Source organism: Dermacentor silvarum, chromosome 10 (genome assembly GCF_013339745.2).
Source record: "Dermacentor silvarum isolate Dsil-2018 chromosome 10, BIME_Dsil_1.4, whole genome shotgun sequence".
Taxonomy (NCBI): domain Eukaryota; kingdom Metazoa; phylum Arthropoda; class Arachnida; order Ixodida; family Ixodidae; genus Dermacentor; species Dermacentor silvarum.
In genome coordinates this window covers 15076810-15093228 of record NC_051163.1, presented here as the reverse complement: position 1 = coordinate 15093228, position 16419 = coordinate 15076810, and the positions used below count along the sequence as shown (strand labels likewise).

Genomic DNA, 16419 nt, shown 5'->3' with positions numbered 1-16419 from the left:
CTCAATTGTCTTTGATGCATAAGCCCCTACTAGCTGTTTCGCCAGGCTGGTAGGGGGGCATTTAAGGAGAGGAGGATGTGGGGATTGAGGGTTGCGCCGGCATGATCGCGCGCGCTTCGCCTGCTCTGCCATCCCTCGCCATCGTTCCCCGCTGGCCTCCTTCTCCGCCCACGCCGCCTAACCGGTTCCCGCGGTGGCGCTGCGCACGCGGCGGTTGGCGGTGGGGGCGGAGCGCTGACGTCACTACGCGGCCGGTGGTCGGCCGCTAGCGGGGAAGCGTGGACTTCTCTCCGGGACCAGCGCACGGTACGTTCATGCTTTCCTCTCGTCCGCCGACACCTTTGTGACTAGGACTGGAGCTCGCGCACGTGGCCTTTGCCCGTGCGGGGAGCGCGTACTTTGTGCTGATCCTTTCCCGACGCTAAGCCGACGAGCGGTGCCATTAGTGCTCGCGCGAGGTCGTACCTCGCCGAGCCGCACTTGCCGAAAGCCTAAGCCGAAGGATATTGCCCGTGCTCTCGCGAGTTGACCCATTGGTTATCGCCAGAGCAAGTAGCATAGCCGCCGGGACTTTTCCTAGCGGCGTGTCCCAGCTTGAGCCTGTGCTCTCGCCGCGACGTGCTATAGGCGCCTGTTATTGTATTTTCGCCCTGGTGCGGGACCCCTTTGGCTCCCCTCCGTGCGGGCGTTTGTGCAGTGCTGGTGCCGACGGTTTCAGTAAACGGTTTCCGTCAACTCAGGGCTTTACTGTGTTTTTGCGTGCGTCGCTCGGTAGCCCCTTGCGGCCTCTGAGCTCGCGCGCGAGCGGTGCTGGAGGCGACGGCTGACGCGGCCCTGTGGCTCGCTAAGCTCGAACCCGCGGTGGTTGGTCTCCTGTGAGACACCAAGAACCCACAACTGCCTTTTCATAAACAAACCTTATTTCCTGTTGCAACTGTAGTTGTCACCTTCTGGCTGTCACAACCCTAATACCTTTCTATTACATGACCGAACTATCTTCCCTCTTGAACCTTGGATGCAATGTCTGTAACATAGACTATTCCTTGGGTGTCGTTATTCCAGACCTTATCTTTCATTGTTACCTAGCATAATAATCCCAGAATGGTCATTGCAGCTGCCTGCATCTGCTAGACTTCTTCACTGGAAATACTAGTACATCAATTCTGTACAGCATGAACTGTACAGTAGCAAATATGATATGAAAATTCAAAACAAATGACGTGAGAAACCCCTCAAACTATCGGTGACTGTTTTTCAAAGCAAAAATGTGCCACAAGCTTGAAGCTGCAGCTGGTGAGAGTTTGATGACCGCTGGCCTTATTCAAGTGCCCCTATTGACAATGAGCACACTTATTATAAGGCAGCAAAGTGAAATATATGTACAGTAAAACCCCGTTATAATGAAGTTGGAGGAGCCAGAATTCCTTTATTATATTCATTATATGTTATATCTAATACTACACGCACTGCACTATGTATCTCTCTGGGGATTTCAAGGGGAATTTCACTTACTTCATTCTATCCTTTATTAAAGTTTATTTCATTATATCCTGTTTTCTCATAACGAGGTTTGACTGTTTACTTCTTGCATGATTCCTCCAAATCAGCATAACACAATGCTGTGTACTATCATCCTGCTCTTCTAGTAGGTAGGCATGCATAAGTGGAGAAATGCAGTGTTATTGATACAGGATTCTCACATCCGCTGCATTTCTCACATCCGCTGCTCCGTGAACAGACGGCCAGGACAGATTCTGTGCAGTGCTTTGGGGATCTAGATAACCTCCCTCAGCTGGTAAACAGGTCTATCGCCCTCTGTTTTGTTTGACCTCCAACATGTTATCTAAGACGAGTTGAGCCTTGAGCAGTGGTGCAATGTTCGAAGTGATAACTGCCGATAGTTGGCATTTTGTGGATGTATTGTAATCTTCCTTTTTGTTCTGTGTATCTTCCTTTTTGTTTGTTTGTTTTTTCAGTCTAACTGAGGCCTTTCAACACTCTCCCATCTGCTATGTCATTTTGCAGTGCATGCTTGATACAAAGGCAAATTAAAAATTTTAGAGTAAGAACAAGGTGTAACGATGGAAAAGTGCATGTAATATGCTGTAAGTAGTAAATATACTGTGACAAACGGTTCAGCCATTTGTGTATATATCTTAGGGTCATGTTGCCATCATAAGGAAGTGTGTTACTTGTATTTAGACAGTATTCTCGCAATATGGGTGCTTGAACTGCACTGAATTTTAAAGGGATTATTACCAGTGATTGATACAGAAGCCGAGTTCAAATACCAGAGTTAAATGCATGTAAGTGGGTGCAACTATAGAACACTTTTTGTAGATGGAAGTGGCAAATTCTGACAACGGGTTCCTTAAAAGAGAGGACATTGGTGATCCTGAAAATGTGCTTCCTTGCCAACTTAGAAACTACTGTTCTGCTCTGCGCCTACCATGACCAAGGCTAACCCCACTCCCATTTTGCAGCCTCTGCCTGGTCATGAAAGCACTCAACGTAGTGCAATTATGCTCTGTCTCTCCAACTACATGCAATGCAGTGGAAGCTAGGTCTCACGTTAGCTGCTCAGTAATGAGAGCCTGCTGTAATGTAGAGGACTTGTCCACTGTACACACTGGCACTTCCATTCAACCAATGTTGCAAGGTGGGTGGTTAAAGGGAAGACAATGGAGGAGCATTTTTCACTGGTTCTCTTTTCTGCTTATGTTACAATGTTGACGGGCGGTGATTGATGACACTACCTCTAGTTTTCACTGCCCTGCGTGGAGTTGGTAACAGGGTGTATAGTACAAGGACACAGAAGAGTGCATATCTTGTTCTTCCACTGTGTCTGTGTACCAGTTGCGCTAAGCTGAACGGCTTCTGGATGACGTTCCAAGCCCACATGACAACCTTGGTTTCCTGGTGTGCCGTGCAGCTCCTGACCAGTCTGGAGGAGTGCCTCTGCCGGGACCCTGAGTGCTTATCCGTGTGGCGGCAGCTCTTCGAGCGCCAAGCGCCTCAGTCCACGCGGCTGCTGCAGCACCTGGAGACCAAGGACGCCTGGCGCCACTTGCCTCGCCCGACACAGCGTCGTCTGCAGGCCACCCTGATCTCCTGGCGCTCCACCACACCGACATCGGAGGCTGCACTCAAGGACGCCCTCACCCAGTGCCAGGTAATTAGCAAGAGGCGAGCAGTGAGCTTCCGGGAAATTTTGTGTACCCTTGCACTGGTATGAAATCTGAACTTGAAAAAGCAAAACGAGAAGGTGCATTTCCCATGCTTCATATGTTAGGGGGTGCGTGGCGCTGGTGTGATTCATTCGCAGACACTTCATCTTGGGGCTAGAGTGCGTTTGGCATCTAGTTGCACAGTGCTTACTTGAAGTGAGCTAAAGGAATAAGGGGGAAATGCAGGGCTAGCTGAACAGATGTGTTGGGCTACCAGTGGTGGCATGTTGTCTTTTTGTCCACTTTCATTTCCCTTTTCCTCATCATTTATACATTTCGATTAAAGGTACAATTTGGCCTACGCTTTCCTTGGCCTGCTGTCTTAAAGACTACCTAAGTAAATTTTACTCACGGTGGTGTCTTGTCGGCTATGACATTCCGCTGCTGCGCATGAGGTTGTGGGTTGGTTCCTTGCTGTGATGGCTGCATGCCAATGGGGCTAGAATCCAAAATCACTTGTGCACCATGCTTTGGCTACATGTCAAACACCATGGGGTGTTTAGAATTAGTCTAGAGCCCTCCACCAAAGTGCCTCTCATAGCCGTAGCTGTGTGCAGCCTAGGGGTGCTAACCCGACTATCAAATTAAATTCATTCTCAGACAAATCATCTTAGACCCAAACTGTTCTTGGCACCTGGTTATGCATTGACTACGCTAAGAAACTTCAATTAAGCCTAAGTGTGAGTTGCTTTGCACTGTTTCTTCTTGTCTGCATTACTACATTCTAGTTTGTTGTGCATCCTGGAATAATGGTGGTCTCAGTGTGACGCTTTTGCTGATGTTGCCATTGCATGCAAAATGACTACAGCTTGCTACATGTATCAGTCTAAAAAAGGCTTGTAGTAGTGTTCCGCATTACCAATCATAAAAGTTGTGAGGTCATTGTTAAAAAAAAAAAAAAAAATCAAGGCACTTTTGTATCAGTGGTGGCAGCCTTGGCTTATTGGAGCGTGCAAAGAGAGAACTTCAAGAACTACAAATTTGTTACTAATGCTTTTTTTTGATGAAAGGCAAATAGAAGCTAGGTGAAATATGATATCATTTTTTGCAAGTACCATTAAGAAAATAGCAGCTTTGGTAAATTGAGATCCGAACTAGCATTCCGGGATCCACCATGTTCTCACGCTCCCCACACAAACCCTGCAAAATCCACGTAACTAACATGACGTAGCCAGTACATCAGCATGATGTCACGGGTTCCAAAGCATTTTATTGCATATTTGGCCATTCTGGTTTAACAAAAGCTTTTGAAACTTCCTAAGTTCAGTCTATTGCTCTTCTGGGATATGCTGTAGTCCATTTTTACTCATAAAAAATTAACTAGGCCCGAGCAGACAGTGTCAAGATAGTTATGCAGTCAAACCTCAATTTAATGAGCATGGATATAACATAGTAAATATATCAGCATGTAACGAGTATATGCTTATAACATTTAGATATAGTGAAGGTGGTTTTTGATACGTGCGGCATTGTTATTACAATGTTCGCCTGTATTTATTAAAACCAATGTTTTGAGGCCCACTTGATTCTTTCCTCGGGGGTTAAAATACAGATGGCAGCGGGGTGCAGTTTCTTAAAAGTTCTTGATAAACCCAAAATGTTGGTTTTAATAAATACCATATGTTTTTCTCAGAGACATTATTGTAATTAATTAACCCAACCACACAAGTAATTCTATCAAAATGTTTAGCTTCCGTGCACGTATACATTTTTTCCATGCTTGTCTTCATCTGGAATTATTTGGGTGCGAGTGAAATGTACTGAAACTGGTATCTGCAAGACACGACATCTGCAGAAAAATATAATGTAGATAATGTTAAACCATGCATTAAGCACCAACTTGTAACTGCAGTTTGTACGAAGAAGGTTATTTATAATGCATTGAGACTGTAGCAGACAAGCAGAAAAAAAAAAATCTTGAATGAAATATTGGTGGAGCCTGACAGGAACAATAAACAGTCTACAGAGGACTCATCATCAGCCTATATTTATGCCTGCAGTGTGCCATTATTAATGGTCCCTTCTGCTTCCGATAGTTCCACTTGCTGTCACGAATGTGCAGTTTAAAGGGACACTAAAGAGGAAAATGATTTCTTCTGTATCAGTAGATTACCCGTCCAAAACACCGAAAACACCACTCTTACCGCGAGAAGCCGCTTGGTAAGCCAGAAAGAAACTAAAAACACAGAAGGCGAGTGGCGACGCCTCCTTCAATTTCCCGCACCAGCTCACCGTGACGTCATGGATTTTGAAAGCGTCTTCTAGGACCCAGTTAATCCTTTAGTGGTAAAGATTGACTCCATTGTGTTTTAAAGGAGCCCAAGACTGAATATGGGCAAGTTTCGCAAACTTTTACTGAGCCAACGTGGCCCAAATACAAAAAATAACTTTAGAAGTCGTGACGTCACACTGAAGTGCTGACGTCAGGGTTTCCGCGCGAAATAAAAAAAAAATTAACCTTGACCTTCATTTTCTCTTCTAATAATTGACCAATTGCAGTGTAATTAACGACAGCAGAGATTTCGAAGAATACTTTATCAGTATAAATTGATTTATTGTTTTGCTTTAGTGTCCCTTTAAAGCTTGCTCCCGCATGTGTCCATTTAATTTCCTGCTAAATATGGCGCCAGATTTCTATTAGGGCTCGCATCAGAGAGTGTAATTTTCGCACTTAGTTTTTGTCGCTGAACGTGACGTCGTAGTTGGCAGCCCATTAAACGTGGAGCAACCGAAAGTGCGCCCACGGTTTGGTGGACGTAACAACGAAAAAAGTAAAAAAAAAAAAAAAAAGCGATTTTTTAGTCACGGTCGATCTCTTTCGCACCGTTTCTCGCCGCTGACCATACGGGCGACTGAAAGCGTAGGCCGAGCTGCGCCCGTTCGCCGTCCTGATATTAACGCTTCCTCCTTCACGCGGATCGCACCTAAGAAGCCAGGACGGGGCTGGTTCACTGACCCGAGCGGCCCGAGCTGTCTGTCGTAGGCTTTTCCGGGTCTCACTCCACGTTTTTGTTATCTCGTTTTTCCCCTCCACTTACGATGCGATACCGGTGATACTCAACGCCTTCGCGGTGGCTACGGTGGCTTCTAGACACCGTACGGTGGCAGTCGGCGGTGGCCACATCGAGACGGGTACACGTTCGATGAATGCACTCACTCTATCACAAGTTGGCTGAAGTTATGAACGAGACGCGTGTCCTCCGAGATTTCTGCACGAGGCGACCCTAGAGAACGGCAGAAAGGTTGCATAGAACCAGCAATTAAACCAGCAAGCAGCAGCGCCAAGTCCCGTTTCCTCTCTCGCGTAGAACTTCTACGCTCTCCCTCAGAACACCTACTTTATCAGTAGGCTTCCTGCGCCTGTCTTGCATCGAAAATTGAACTGAGAAATTTAACGCCGGTTTCGGAGGCCGTGCTTCGCGTGGCTGTTGTTAGACCACGTTATTTTATTTTGAGCTCGTAATCTGCGTCAAGGTCAGCAGTGGTGGCCGCATAGGTTTTCTCTGGGGCACCTGCCGTAATTAATTATTTTAGTGAACTAAGACGTCTAATGCCGATCCCAGAGGCAATGCTTCTCGTGGCTGCTGTTAGACTAGCTTTATTTATTGCTGATAGATGGCGTCAAGGTCAGCTAGCTCGCAAAGATTGTTCGGGCGATTCTAATAAAGCTGATTTCGCAACTACAGACTACCGGTGGACATACGGCAAGGCATAGAGTTTCACATTATAGTGAGAAACTCTATGCGGCAAGGGATGTGGAGGATGGTGGAACAAATTGTAAACAAACGAGCGCGCGCAGATGGCAGCACCGCCTCGGCGCGTCGTCGGGGTCGTCGCAGGCCGTCCGCCGGCTGCTGCTGCGGGGCGTACTGCTGTGTGGTCGATAGCGGGCCAGCGGGCGCCGTGGGGGCTGATCGCGGTGGGTGTTCTCGAAGTCGCGCTCCGCGAAGCGTGTGTGTGTGTGTTTAATTGTTCTCCGGAACCGGGTGACGGAGATCGCCGCAGTTGCGAGCCCCGGGCCCCGATGACTACCGAAGGCAGCTGCCGCATGCCCTGAGGAAAAATAAGAAAAGGTCAGTATTTGCGATGCGCTCAGTGGTCGCAGGCGATTCGGGTTTTCGCAATCGTCGCCGCCCTACCGATATCGGTGCCCTTGCCTCCTTCGATCGAACTTAGTGCGTACACGATCCTCGCGATCGCGCCGATTGTCTCTGCGAAAGCGCGGTGTTGCTTCTCCGCAAAGCACCCGTATTTCATAGGGTACGTAGCAGTGAGGGAAAGAATATATATTCTGCGGCTCCTGTGGCGTACGGAAATGTTGGAAATATTGTGCTGTGTTTCTTTCCTGTCGCGTCTCGGTGATGCCCCTGCAGTTGTTCTGTGGCAGCAAGCCAAGCGGTGCGCGCATAGCCTTCGTTGTGATGTTCTTTCGCCATGTCCTTCTGCTTTGTCTCTCTCTCTCTCTCCTTTGTTTTTTACGTTATGTAGATTCATTCTATGCCGTTTTCCGCGTGCAAAAAAAAAAAAAAAAGATACAATTCTTTGTGTGTACCTGTACCAGGAAAATTGCGGTTTGTCAGCTGTAAGGCATGTTGGCTTTACCCTGTGGTGTTTTCAAGTCTTCTGCCTCATGCCCATGTGATCACTTTCTTTGTTTACCAGATTTATTTTTTCACTTGTGACGTCATCATCAGGTGGCGAGAAAACTGCGTTCTTTTTTCTTTTCCTTATGTGACAAATTTCCGTGGAATGTGACTAGCAGTTGCGACTGTCGAACAGGATAAAGAGGCTGGCTTTCAGATGTCTGTCAATTTGGTGGTAGTATTGGGTTGAAAGGTACGTGTTGTATGTTCTGTTGTTTTTCTGCTTGTGTGTGTGTGTGTGTGTGTGTATAAGGTCCTGGTGTTTTCGTAAACATCAGATGCCAAAAACGGCCACCAGTAAAGTGTCTGAGTCCAGGAAGGGTATTCTATAAGTGTCCACCTAGTGGAGATGTCCATTTCGTCTGCTGTTTAAGCTCTGCTTGGCTGGGCTGGGGTGCACTACCGCAGGAGTCAGGCACCACAGCCATTCAGCATTTCAGCAGCAGACGAAATGGACATGTCCACTAGGTGGACACTTACAGAATACCCCCCCCTCAGGTTTATTTGAAAGACATTTAATGTGCAATTCTTCGAGTACATGGGGGCAGCCATAAGGAGTGTTGCACCACTGGATTCAAGGATGCATTGGTATGGAGATCACTGTATCATGAAATAGAAAGAAAAAAGCTTTTTCTTGTGTGTGAGAGCACGTTGATTGTGCTGGAGAGCTTAAGAAAGCTAGCCTTGGGGAATGTGGATGTCGAAAGGTCAGTCGACAGTTCATTGAGCGGCACAGATCTCTCATTATAATTTTTTTGACCCATTATTTGGCCAATAATACATCTTATTTGCCAAGATCCTACAAAAGTGTAGATAAAACTTAGTTGGGGCTGCCAGTAAGCATTCTATGCTATGCTTAAAGGGTATTCCACGGTTGCCCCAGTTCTGCTTCAGTGTTACTCCTGTGTTGCTTGAGAATTGCACTGCTTGGTATGCAGGTACTTGAGCGCAAGATGGGTGGCCAGGGCTTCCCGTGGGTTCGGCTACTACTAGCCACCCTTGCATTGGGTGTTGGTGGTGTCATCTTCTGGGATGTCCGGCTACAGCACGGTGGACGCTTCGAGCGTAAGTGTTTTTCATTGGCTGTTAGTATGGCGGATTCACTTGGAGCAACAACAACATTGTTTTCTGTGGTAGATGTGGTCATATTTTATTTATTCACTAAATTAAAGACTATAAGTTTCGTTGCAACTATGCAGTTTTAATCTGGGCTCTGTGATTTGGAATGCTTGTCACTTTGTTACTTGACCAGAGATTTGACATGATTTTCATTGCAAATAAGTCTTTGCATGTAATTTAATGTCAGTGGTAATTGTGAAGTATCTGCTTGCAAACAATATTAAAACAATTGCACTCTCATGAGTTTAGTGGTGAGGTTACCCTAAACAGCTATGAATGGAATAGGAGCACAGTTGCTGATAATTTAAAGGTAAGATGTAATTGTGAGTGTGCACTGTAGTGTGGCTGTTCCAGATGGTTCAAACTGTTTTTGGATGGTGCAACGCGTCGCCATGCAGTTTGCAATACATGAAGCGAATTATTAACTCTAATGATAATTGCAGTATATTTCTTTACTTCTGCCAAAAAATTCACTTCACATACTCAAATAATTGTTGGACCCTATTGCCATTGTGGCTAGTGGCAGGTATATTTAACAAAATGTATATATTTCATTAAATAGTGCCGTGACATATTGTGACAGTAGTAGGGCAGGCTGTTTCGGAGGCACGTTGTGACAATTAGGGCCGTTTTTTTACAAGTAGTCTTGCAGGGTACCACATATGCAAGGCTACAGAGGATTGGAACCTGGATGCAGGCACCTTTTTTTTCCCCTGTAACAATTCTTAGGGATCCGAAATTTTCATCTCTAACGAATAGCTAGACACTTGGTGAGAAGTTTTTGCTCATGGCTTGAGTGTGCTTGGAAGCTTTATTGACTCTGAGACATTGCTGTAGAAATAAATATGTACTGAACAGAGGTTAGTACAGAACACGTAATGAATAAAGAAGGAAAGAGCTACACAGTAAGAATATTTAAAAAAAGAAAGCCATGCAGTTGCTCAGGTGTGCACACAACCAAGAAACTATGAAAAACAGACAGGTAAATTTTATTTGTGCAGTGCGCCGAGATCGCTCTGAAGGTCCTCACAAAAAAGTACACTTTTCAATGCCTTGCGAAGCTGATATATGCATATGCATTAATGACTGAAATTGGCAGCTAATACTGGATTTGTGAACTTGCGCCAGCCATGTTATTTGTTTTGTACTTCACAAATTGTCAGTGTGAACTAACTCAGTGAGGTTTCTAACTTAGGTTAGTAATTGTGTTTTGGTTTTCATGTGGAAGTTTTGTTTCATATGTAAGCTGTAACAAACATGTTGTTAACTTGTCTTAACAGCATCTTTTTTAACGTGACTGAATGAGCACGTGCACAACTGAAGAATCCTGAAAAAGGGGACACCATAGCTTGTGAATACAGTGGTTGCGTTTAAAAAAAGTGCTGCATAATGTGAATGTGTGTTCTGTTCAGGTTCTGGCACGCATGCCGTATTGAAAGACACTGGCGTGCTGTCAGCTTGGCAAAAGGGGTCCAAAGAGGCGGCCATCTACTTGCACCAGGGCTCTACGTGAGTGCATTCCCACTGTCTTGCAGAGTGACACTGGTGTGAGGCCAGACTACACAGAAAGCTGAGGATATTTGTTGTGAAGTTAACCTTTTCCATGTGCTGTGCTTACAATTGTGCATGTCAAGATAGTGCATGAAAAGCAAAAGCATTGTTGAAAATAATGATATGTAAATGCTGTTATATACAACTTGGAACACTTCTAAATCGTGTATGTGCTACAAATTTGAATAATATGTGTAACACATTTTTACTAAAGTGCGCTGGAAGGAAGATGGATGGGTGTTTGCTCTCCTTGTTAGCTTGTCATCATGTAGCTGGTTCACTTCGTTAACTGTTGTTCACAATGTTTTACATCAGACTTATTTTTTCAAGTGGCTGGATAGGTGCTTTCCAAGCATTCTAGGCAAGAAATAGTTGATGTTCTCATATCTTACATCGCAGTATTTAGTTCTTGCATCAAGCCGACGTTCTGTAAACATGACAACACTCACTGAAGAATTGAAAATTCCTAGTCTGTTTTGTAGCTGTACACTTTTCATGATTCTGAAGATGCAAGAACTTCGACACAGCTAAATTGTCACTGGACAGAATTAATTGTCACTTGAAGGGGTTAGAGATTGGTGACAGAGCGAGGAGGGTTTTCCTTGGACTGATAAGCTTGCTTACCTGTTATGGTTGACAGACAGGAAGACCATGAATGTGTGGTCCTTTTTGTATCTTCTGTGTCTATGTTTTGTCCCCAGTCGGCACCTCTGTTGCTCTTCTTGCTTCTCTTGTGTCTATGCTTTGTACGCCTGCCTCTTGATGTCGTATCTAAATAGAGTAACAGCACGTGAGATAGGACGAATGGAGGGAAACGGATGCGTACAGGAAGCAAATAAATGGGAACCTGTTTCCTTCCGCTTATTTTGTTGTGTGCGCTGTTACTCTATTTATAGCAAGAGCATGTACCAACCAGCCCTAGTTAGCAGTCTTTTGCAATTCGTACCTTTTCATACCATGAAGGGGAAAGTGACCATGTGTCTTTTTGCAGGTGGGCTGCCGAGAAGCTGCCAGTGTGGTATGCAGAGGCTAGCCGTCGGCTGGGTCCCCCCTTGGAGAAAGCATGGGAGCAGCTTGCAGAGCTGACCGTGGCAGTGTGGACGGCCAGTGAACCCCTGCGCTCGCAACTGCTTGTTCACACACACAGCCTGCTTCTCTGGGTGAGTGCTGCTGTTGCTGCTCTTGTGTTTGCATTTCAATGGCACGCTGCACAAGCTCATGCGGCGGTACCTGAGCGTGGGCTTTTCGTGGACAGCTTTTATGTGTACGTTAAATTGTCATTGCTTTACGTAAGCTTGGTTACCTTCGGCTATCGTGAGCACTTCACTGCGGAGCCATGATGAATGCGCTGATGGTGACGGGCACAGTGCTGTGAGAAGTCCCTACCTTCATGATCATAGGAAAACTTTGCACCAGGTAAAAATAGGGAATTATTATACAGTCAAACTTTGACATAATGATCACTAATATAATGAATTATCTTAGTTAACAAAATAAATATGAACTGTCTCTTGCCAATATCAGCATGTAACAAATACATGCTTGTAACGAATATCAGTGTAATGAAAGTATATTCCGGTCACGCGCAACTTCATTGTAATGAGATTTGACTGTACTGAGCTCTAAGTATATTGAGTGCAACAGGAATCATGGTTTTCGAAGCCGAGCTATTTGCAAGGCAGTGCTCATATGTGGCACTGGTAGTGAAGATACATTTTGCGTTATACCACGAGGTTAGCCCAGAAAAGAAGGTTCTGTAAAACACAGATTTTAGAAAGAGGGCCCTGCTTCTACAAAGGAGTCTAGACTGCAGAATGCCCAGCCTTATAAAGCCTACACTAACAATAAACTTTGTGCAGTGACTGAAGTCAGGGGCTTCACTGGTATGCACGCTGCTCTTTCTTGTGCATCTACTCAGTGATGCACGCCGTGCACAAACCTGAAAGAGCTGTAGTTTTAAGAGGCACGGTTTGAAAGCACACAGAGAACAGACGTTGCTTTCAGCCTGCCCTTACAAAATCGGATTGTATGAAGAAAAGAAATGTACTTCCTCATAGGGTGCGAGAAAGGTGAAGTTGCTGCTTCATTATACCAATGCTTTGTTGCAGACATTGCTTTCATCTCTTGTTTTGCACTAGTCAAACATAGTGTTGCATTGCACAGAACCTTTTGTCTATGATCTGCTGAACAAATCTGGGAAATCTGGAGAAAAGATGCTGCAGAAAAGGGATGTATTGAACGCATTTGAGTTCGTTTTTCATACTTATTTACACTAAGTGTTTTGTGCCTTCCTTCCCACATGGTCTTGTTTTCTAACAGCGAAATTTTCTATTTTCGCTACCAGCTTTTCTGTGTACTCATACGCAACAATAAAGCTCTCAATTGGTACCTATTTAACATGTTGGTGTACTGTGGTTGCCCGCAGCCTGTTCTGTACATAACTGCTACATAAGAAATTTGGAGGATGCTTAAACTTCACCTTTAAGAGTGGAACGCGATAGCATTCAAAGATCCCCGATTGCTTGTCAGGCTTCCCGGCAACTGCAGCTTTCTTTTTTTCTCCACTTTCGCCTCGGTGCACCGTTGCCGAGGCAAGCACCATCAGGATGGTGTTTTTGCAAGAAACCGACCCGGGCGCGCCGCTGTATGAATGGTAGAAATGCTGGAAAGGGAGTTTGTGTTTAAGTTTATGCGTAACAGAATTATGTTTTCTCGTATATTCAAATTACAATCCGACGCTATCATGTCTGCAGGTTGTGGTTAAGTCGTACTTTACGATTTTTCTGACGCCTTTTACTTTGAGAAATTCAATTAGTTAACTAATGCCTCTGCACCACGTGCTGGGCCTGCATAGTCGGGGTGTTTCGGGACGCTATAACGCTAATATGCATGTTGCATAAGCAGCTGTAAACAGTGATGTGTAATGTGCTACTACCCTTGCAGGGCAATGAGTGGGTCCCGCTGTGCATGGCAAGTCTGCTGGGAGCGGCGCACGAGACGTGGAGAGTGGTGGGCAGTGCCGTGGGCTGGCTGCTAGAGCATGTGGTCAACGGTGCCCGCATCTCAGCCATGTGGCTCACCGACAACTTGCTCACGTGAGTTCTGTCTTGAGTGTGACACACACGTCCAAAGGCTGCCACGTCTGTTGGCGTCCTGGGTGCTATCCACTGAGAACTGCGAGGGCAAATGTTAGTGAATAAATGGACAAGCAGGCATGAAGTGCACTTACTAAATGTGCTTGAGTGCCAATGACTGCATAATTAAATAAGTGGTTATGGAATAACACTGAAACAATGTGAAATTGAACAAAGTGGATAGCATGACAATGAATGAAGTAACCTAAAAAAGAATTAAAAAAAGAAAGAACAGTTGCAATGCATAAGGACATGCCTGTGTAACACATAAAACTTGTCATTTCACTAAATGTAACTTCAGCTGTGCCATGTTTAGCGTGCAGGAAATTGTCACAAATTTTATTGTTGCGTGCCATCGATAATGAGAAATGCTTATCACTGGGTTATGTTGAGGCTAAAAGACAAGCTATAAGAAAATGTTTCAAGGGAGAGTTTGGTCATAGACCAAATATTAAAAAAATACTTCCTTTTGAGTTTATGGTGATGGAAACTTGTAGGTATATGTAATTTTATGGTGCCTATTTCGAATATCAAGTCTGTTTTTGTCTAGCTCAATTGCTTGTAATATTGTGCCAGTTTCGTTTATTTTCTGGGAAAATTAGCAAAAGGTCAGTTTCCAAGAGTTTGCTAAACAGGGTATCAATGGCTTCTGTAAGGTTTTTGTGTGCGCTTGTGGTGTAGTTCTTGGTCAAGTTTGTCAGCGTGCAGCTAAGGCCAGCACGATCTGTGCAATCTGATCTCAACATAATGTAGGGAAGTGCTCGTATAATTCTGCAAGTTCAAATGCCTTCTTGCTTCTTGTTGTTTATAGCTGCGCCATAATAATTTTTTGTCGGACCAACTGTGCAGGGGATCATGGTCACTGGAAAAATTGCAAAGTCAGGCGGGGGAGTTAGTATCAGCTGCACAAAATCAAGCTCAGGTGGCACTCCACTGGCTTTGGGATCGGCTTGGCTCGGCCCAGTGACCCCAGCACCCTTGCTGCTCTGCCTGACGTTCCTGGAACTTGGTGTCCCCTAGCACGTGCACACTATGGGCACAAGCTATTGGGGCACTTCACCTGACAAGCTGCCAATGGAGGCTGTTGCCATTGTACTGCACTGGTGGCACTCTGAGGGACTCTGCAGTGTGCTGTGTGTGATGGCTCTCATGCACTGTGTTTCATGGGACGATCTGACACACAGCGGCTTTGTACGGCGCAGCGAAAAAGAGAAGGCTGTGGTTCAAGGGGGTGTTGGGGACCAAGAAAAGCTATGCTGACGCTGACGTCGAGGAGAGGTGTGTTGTCAACTGTGTGGCCAACCCTTGCACAGCAGGAGCATGTCACGCAAGCATCACCTTGCACAGTCTAGCTGACCTGGCTTCTTTTGGCCAAGTTATTGCCAATGGAGCAGGGTTCAGTAGCTGTGCACACATTTTATTTGACATTTTCTCTTTTTGTGGTGCCTTGCAGTGCTCCAATAAATGATGTTTCTGTTGGCATGTCCTGTCTTTGTCAACTGTGTTTACATTGGGAAGAGTGCAATGCTTTCAGCACAGCAGCAACTTTCCTTTCCTGCTGTTGGCCAGTGATATAATGGTCCACATTGTGAGCAGGAACAATGCCTGCTGGCTTTACTAATTGTCTGGCAGGCATATCAGGCTAGACTGTGCTTTTTTGAGCCTTGGTGGGCATCTAGAAAAAAAAAAAAGTCAAGTGGGCAGACAATTCCTCATCTGGTTGCCAGCATGACTACATGATCTAACTTATTGCATGCGGGAGATGAAAGTATGTAGTCTATTGTAATATGCTACACGAAAACCTGAAAATTTGACACCCCTTCAGAACTATCTGAACTCAGACTGTGGAATACGTATTTTGATGACCTCAGCTGTCAAATGTCCTCACATCGGGTGCAATGATGAATGTCCCACAAAGCAGTGATGCGACATAGCTTAAATGGTTCTCTTTCTATTGAATAATAAAGGTTCTTTTGAGAGCAACATTTTTGCAGGCTCAGTTCTTGTTCCCTGTAGATAAGGCAGCTGTTCAACTAAAGCTTTTTAATAATGATTGGCGGTGGCACTCTATGGTGAGAGGCTTATGTGCCAGCTATGTTGAACAAAACTTACCCAATGCAGTTTTGGCGTAGGCATCTGGCTGGTTTGGGGCTTTCTGGTATAGCCATATCATGGGTGTTCAATGAACAAGCATGCTGTGTGCACCCCTACCACCTGTGCTGTGCATAGTGAGTTGCAATGGTAGCATCGCTGTTTACAAATGTGCAAGTGATTTCCAGTTCGCCGAAGTCTTGATGATCTGTCACACAGCCAGTTTCTGGAAACAAGCATGAGGTTGTCTGTTTTAACCAGTTGCAATCGTGCAGGGTAGAATCGCGATGTTGCGACGTTTGTGTTTTTGGTTTGTTGACCCCACAAAACTCGAACACTATTCGACACTTGTTCACTTTTAGTTCTGGTCATGGAGAGTGTATTCACGCACACATAAAAAAAAGTTATTTGACTTATAATTTAATTGCTAAAGTAACTTATAATTTGTTTGCTGACCTATCCACAACTGAAGCTTCTTCAGCATGTCAAAAGAGTAGGCAGTTTCACCCAACGGGCAAAGCAGTGAAAGAGGCAGCAACCTTTAGCGCTATGCTGAGGCTCCTCGGAGGATATTCAACAATATGCGGGGTCGACATGTTGGCGCGATGCAGCACGCGAAGCAACTGCTGCTGTGCAGTAGAAAAAGTGCCATGG

The 16419-nt window shown here is 45.2% G+C and overlaps 1 protein-coding gene across 1 annotated transcript in view; it reads left to right on the top strand.

Moving 5' to 3' along the window:
• Positions 1-15156, top strand: part of LOC119466439 (transmembrane protein 214) — a 33271-nt gene extending 18115 nt beyond the window's left edge. The window contains exons 7-12 of the mRNA XM_037726951.2: positions 2933-3172; positions 8809-8935; positions 10402-10498; positions 11532-11700; positions 13484-13635; positions 14524-15156. Of these exons, the coding sequence (XP_037582879.1) occupies positions 2933-3172; positions 8809-8935; positions 10402-10498; positions 11532-11700; positions 13484-13635; positions 14524-14641 (903 nt within the window). The 3' untranslated portion in view covers positions 14642-15156. The remainder of the gene's footprint in view (positions 1-2932; positions 3173-8808; positions 8936-10401; positions 10499-11531; positions 11701-13483; positions 13636-14523) is intronic.
• Positions 15157-16419: the final 1263 nt, after the last annotated feature.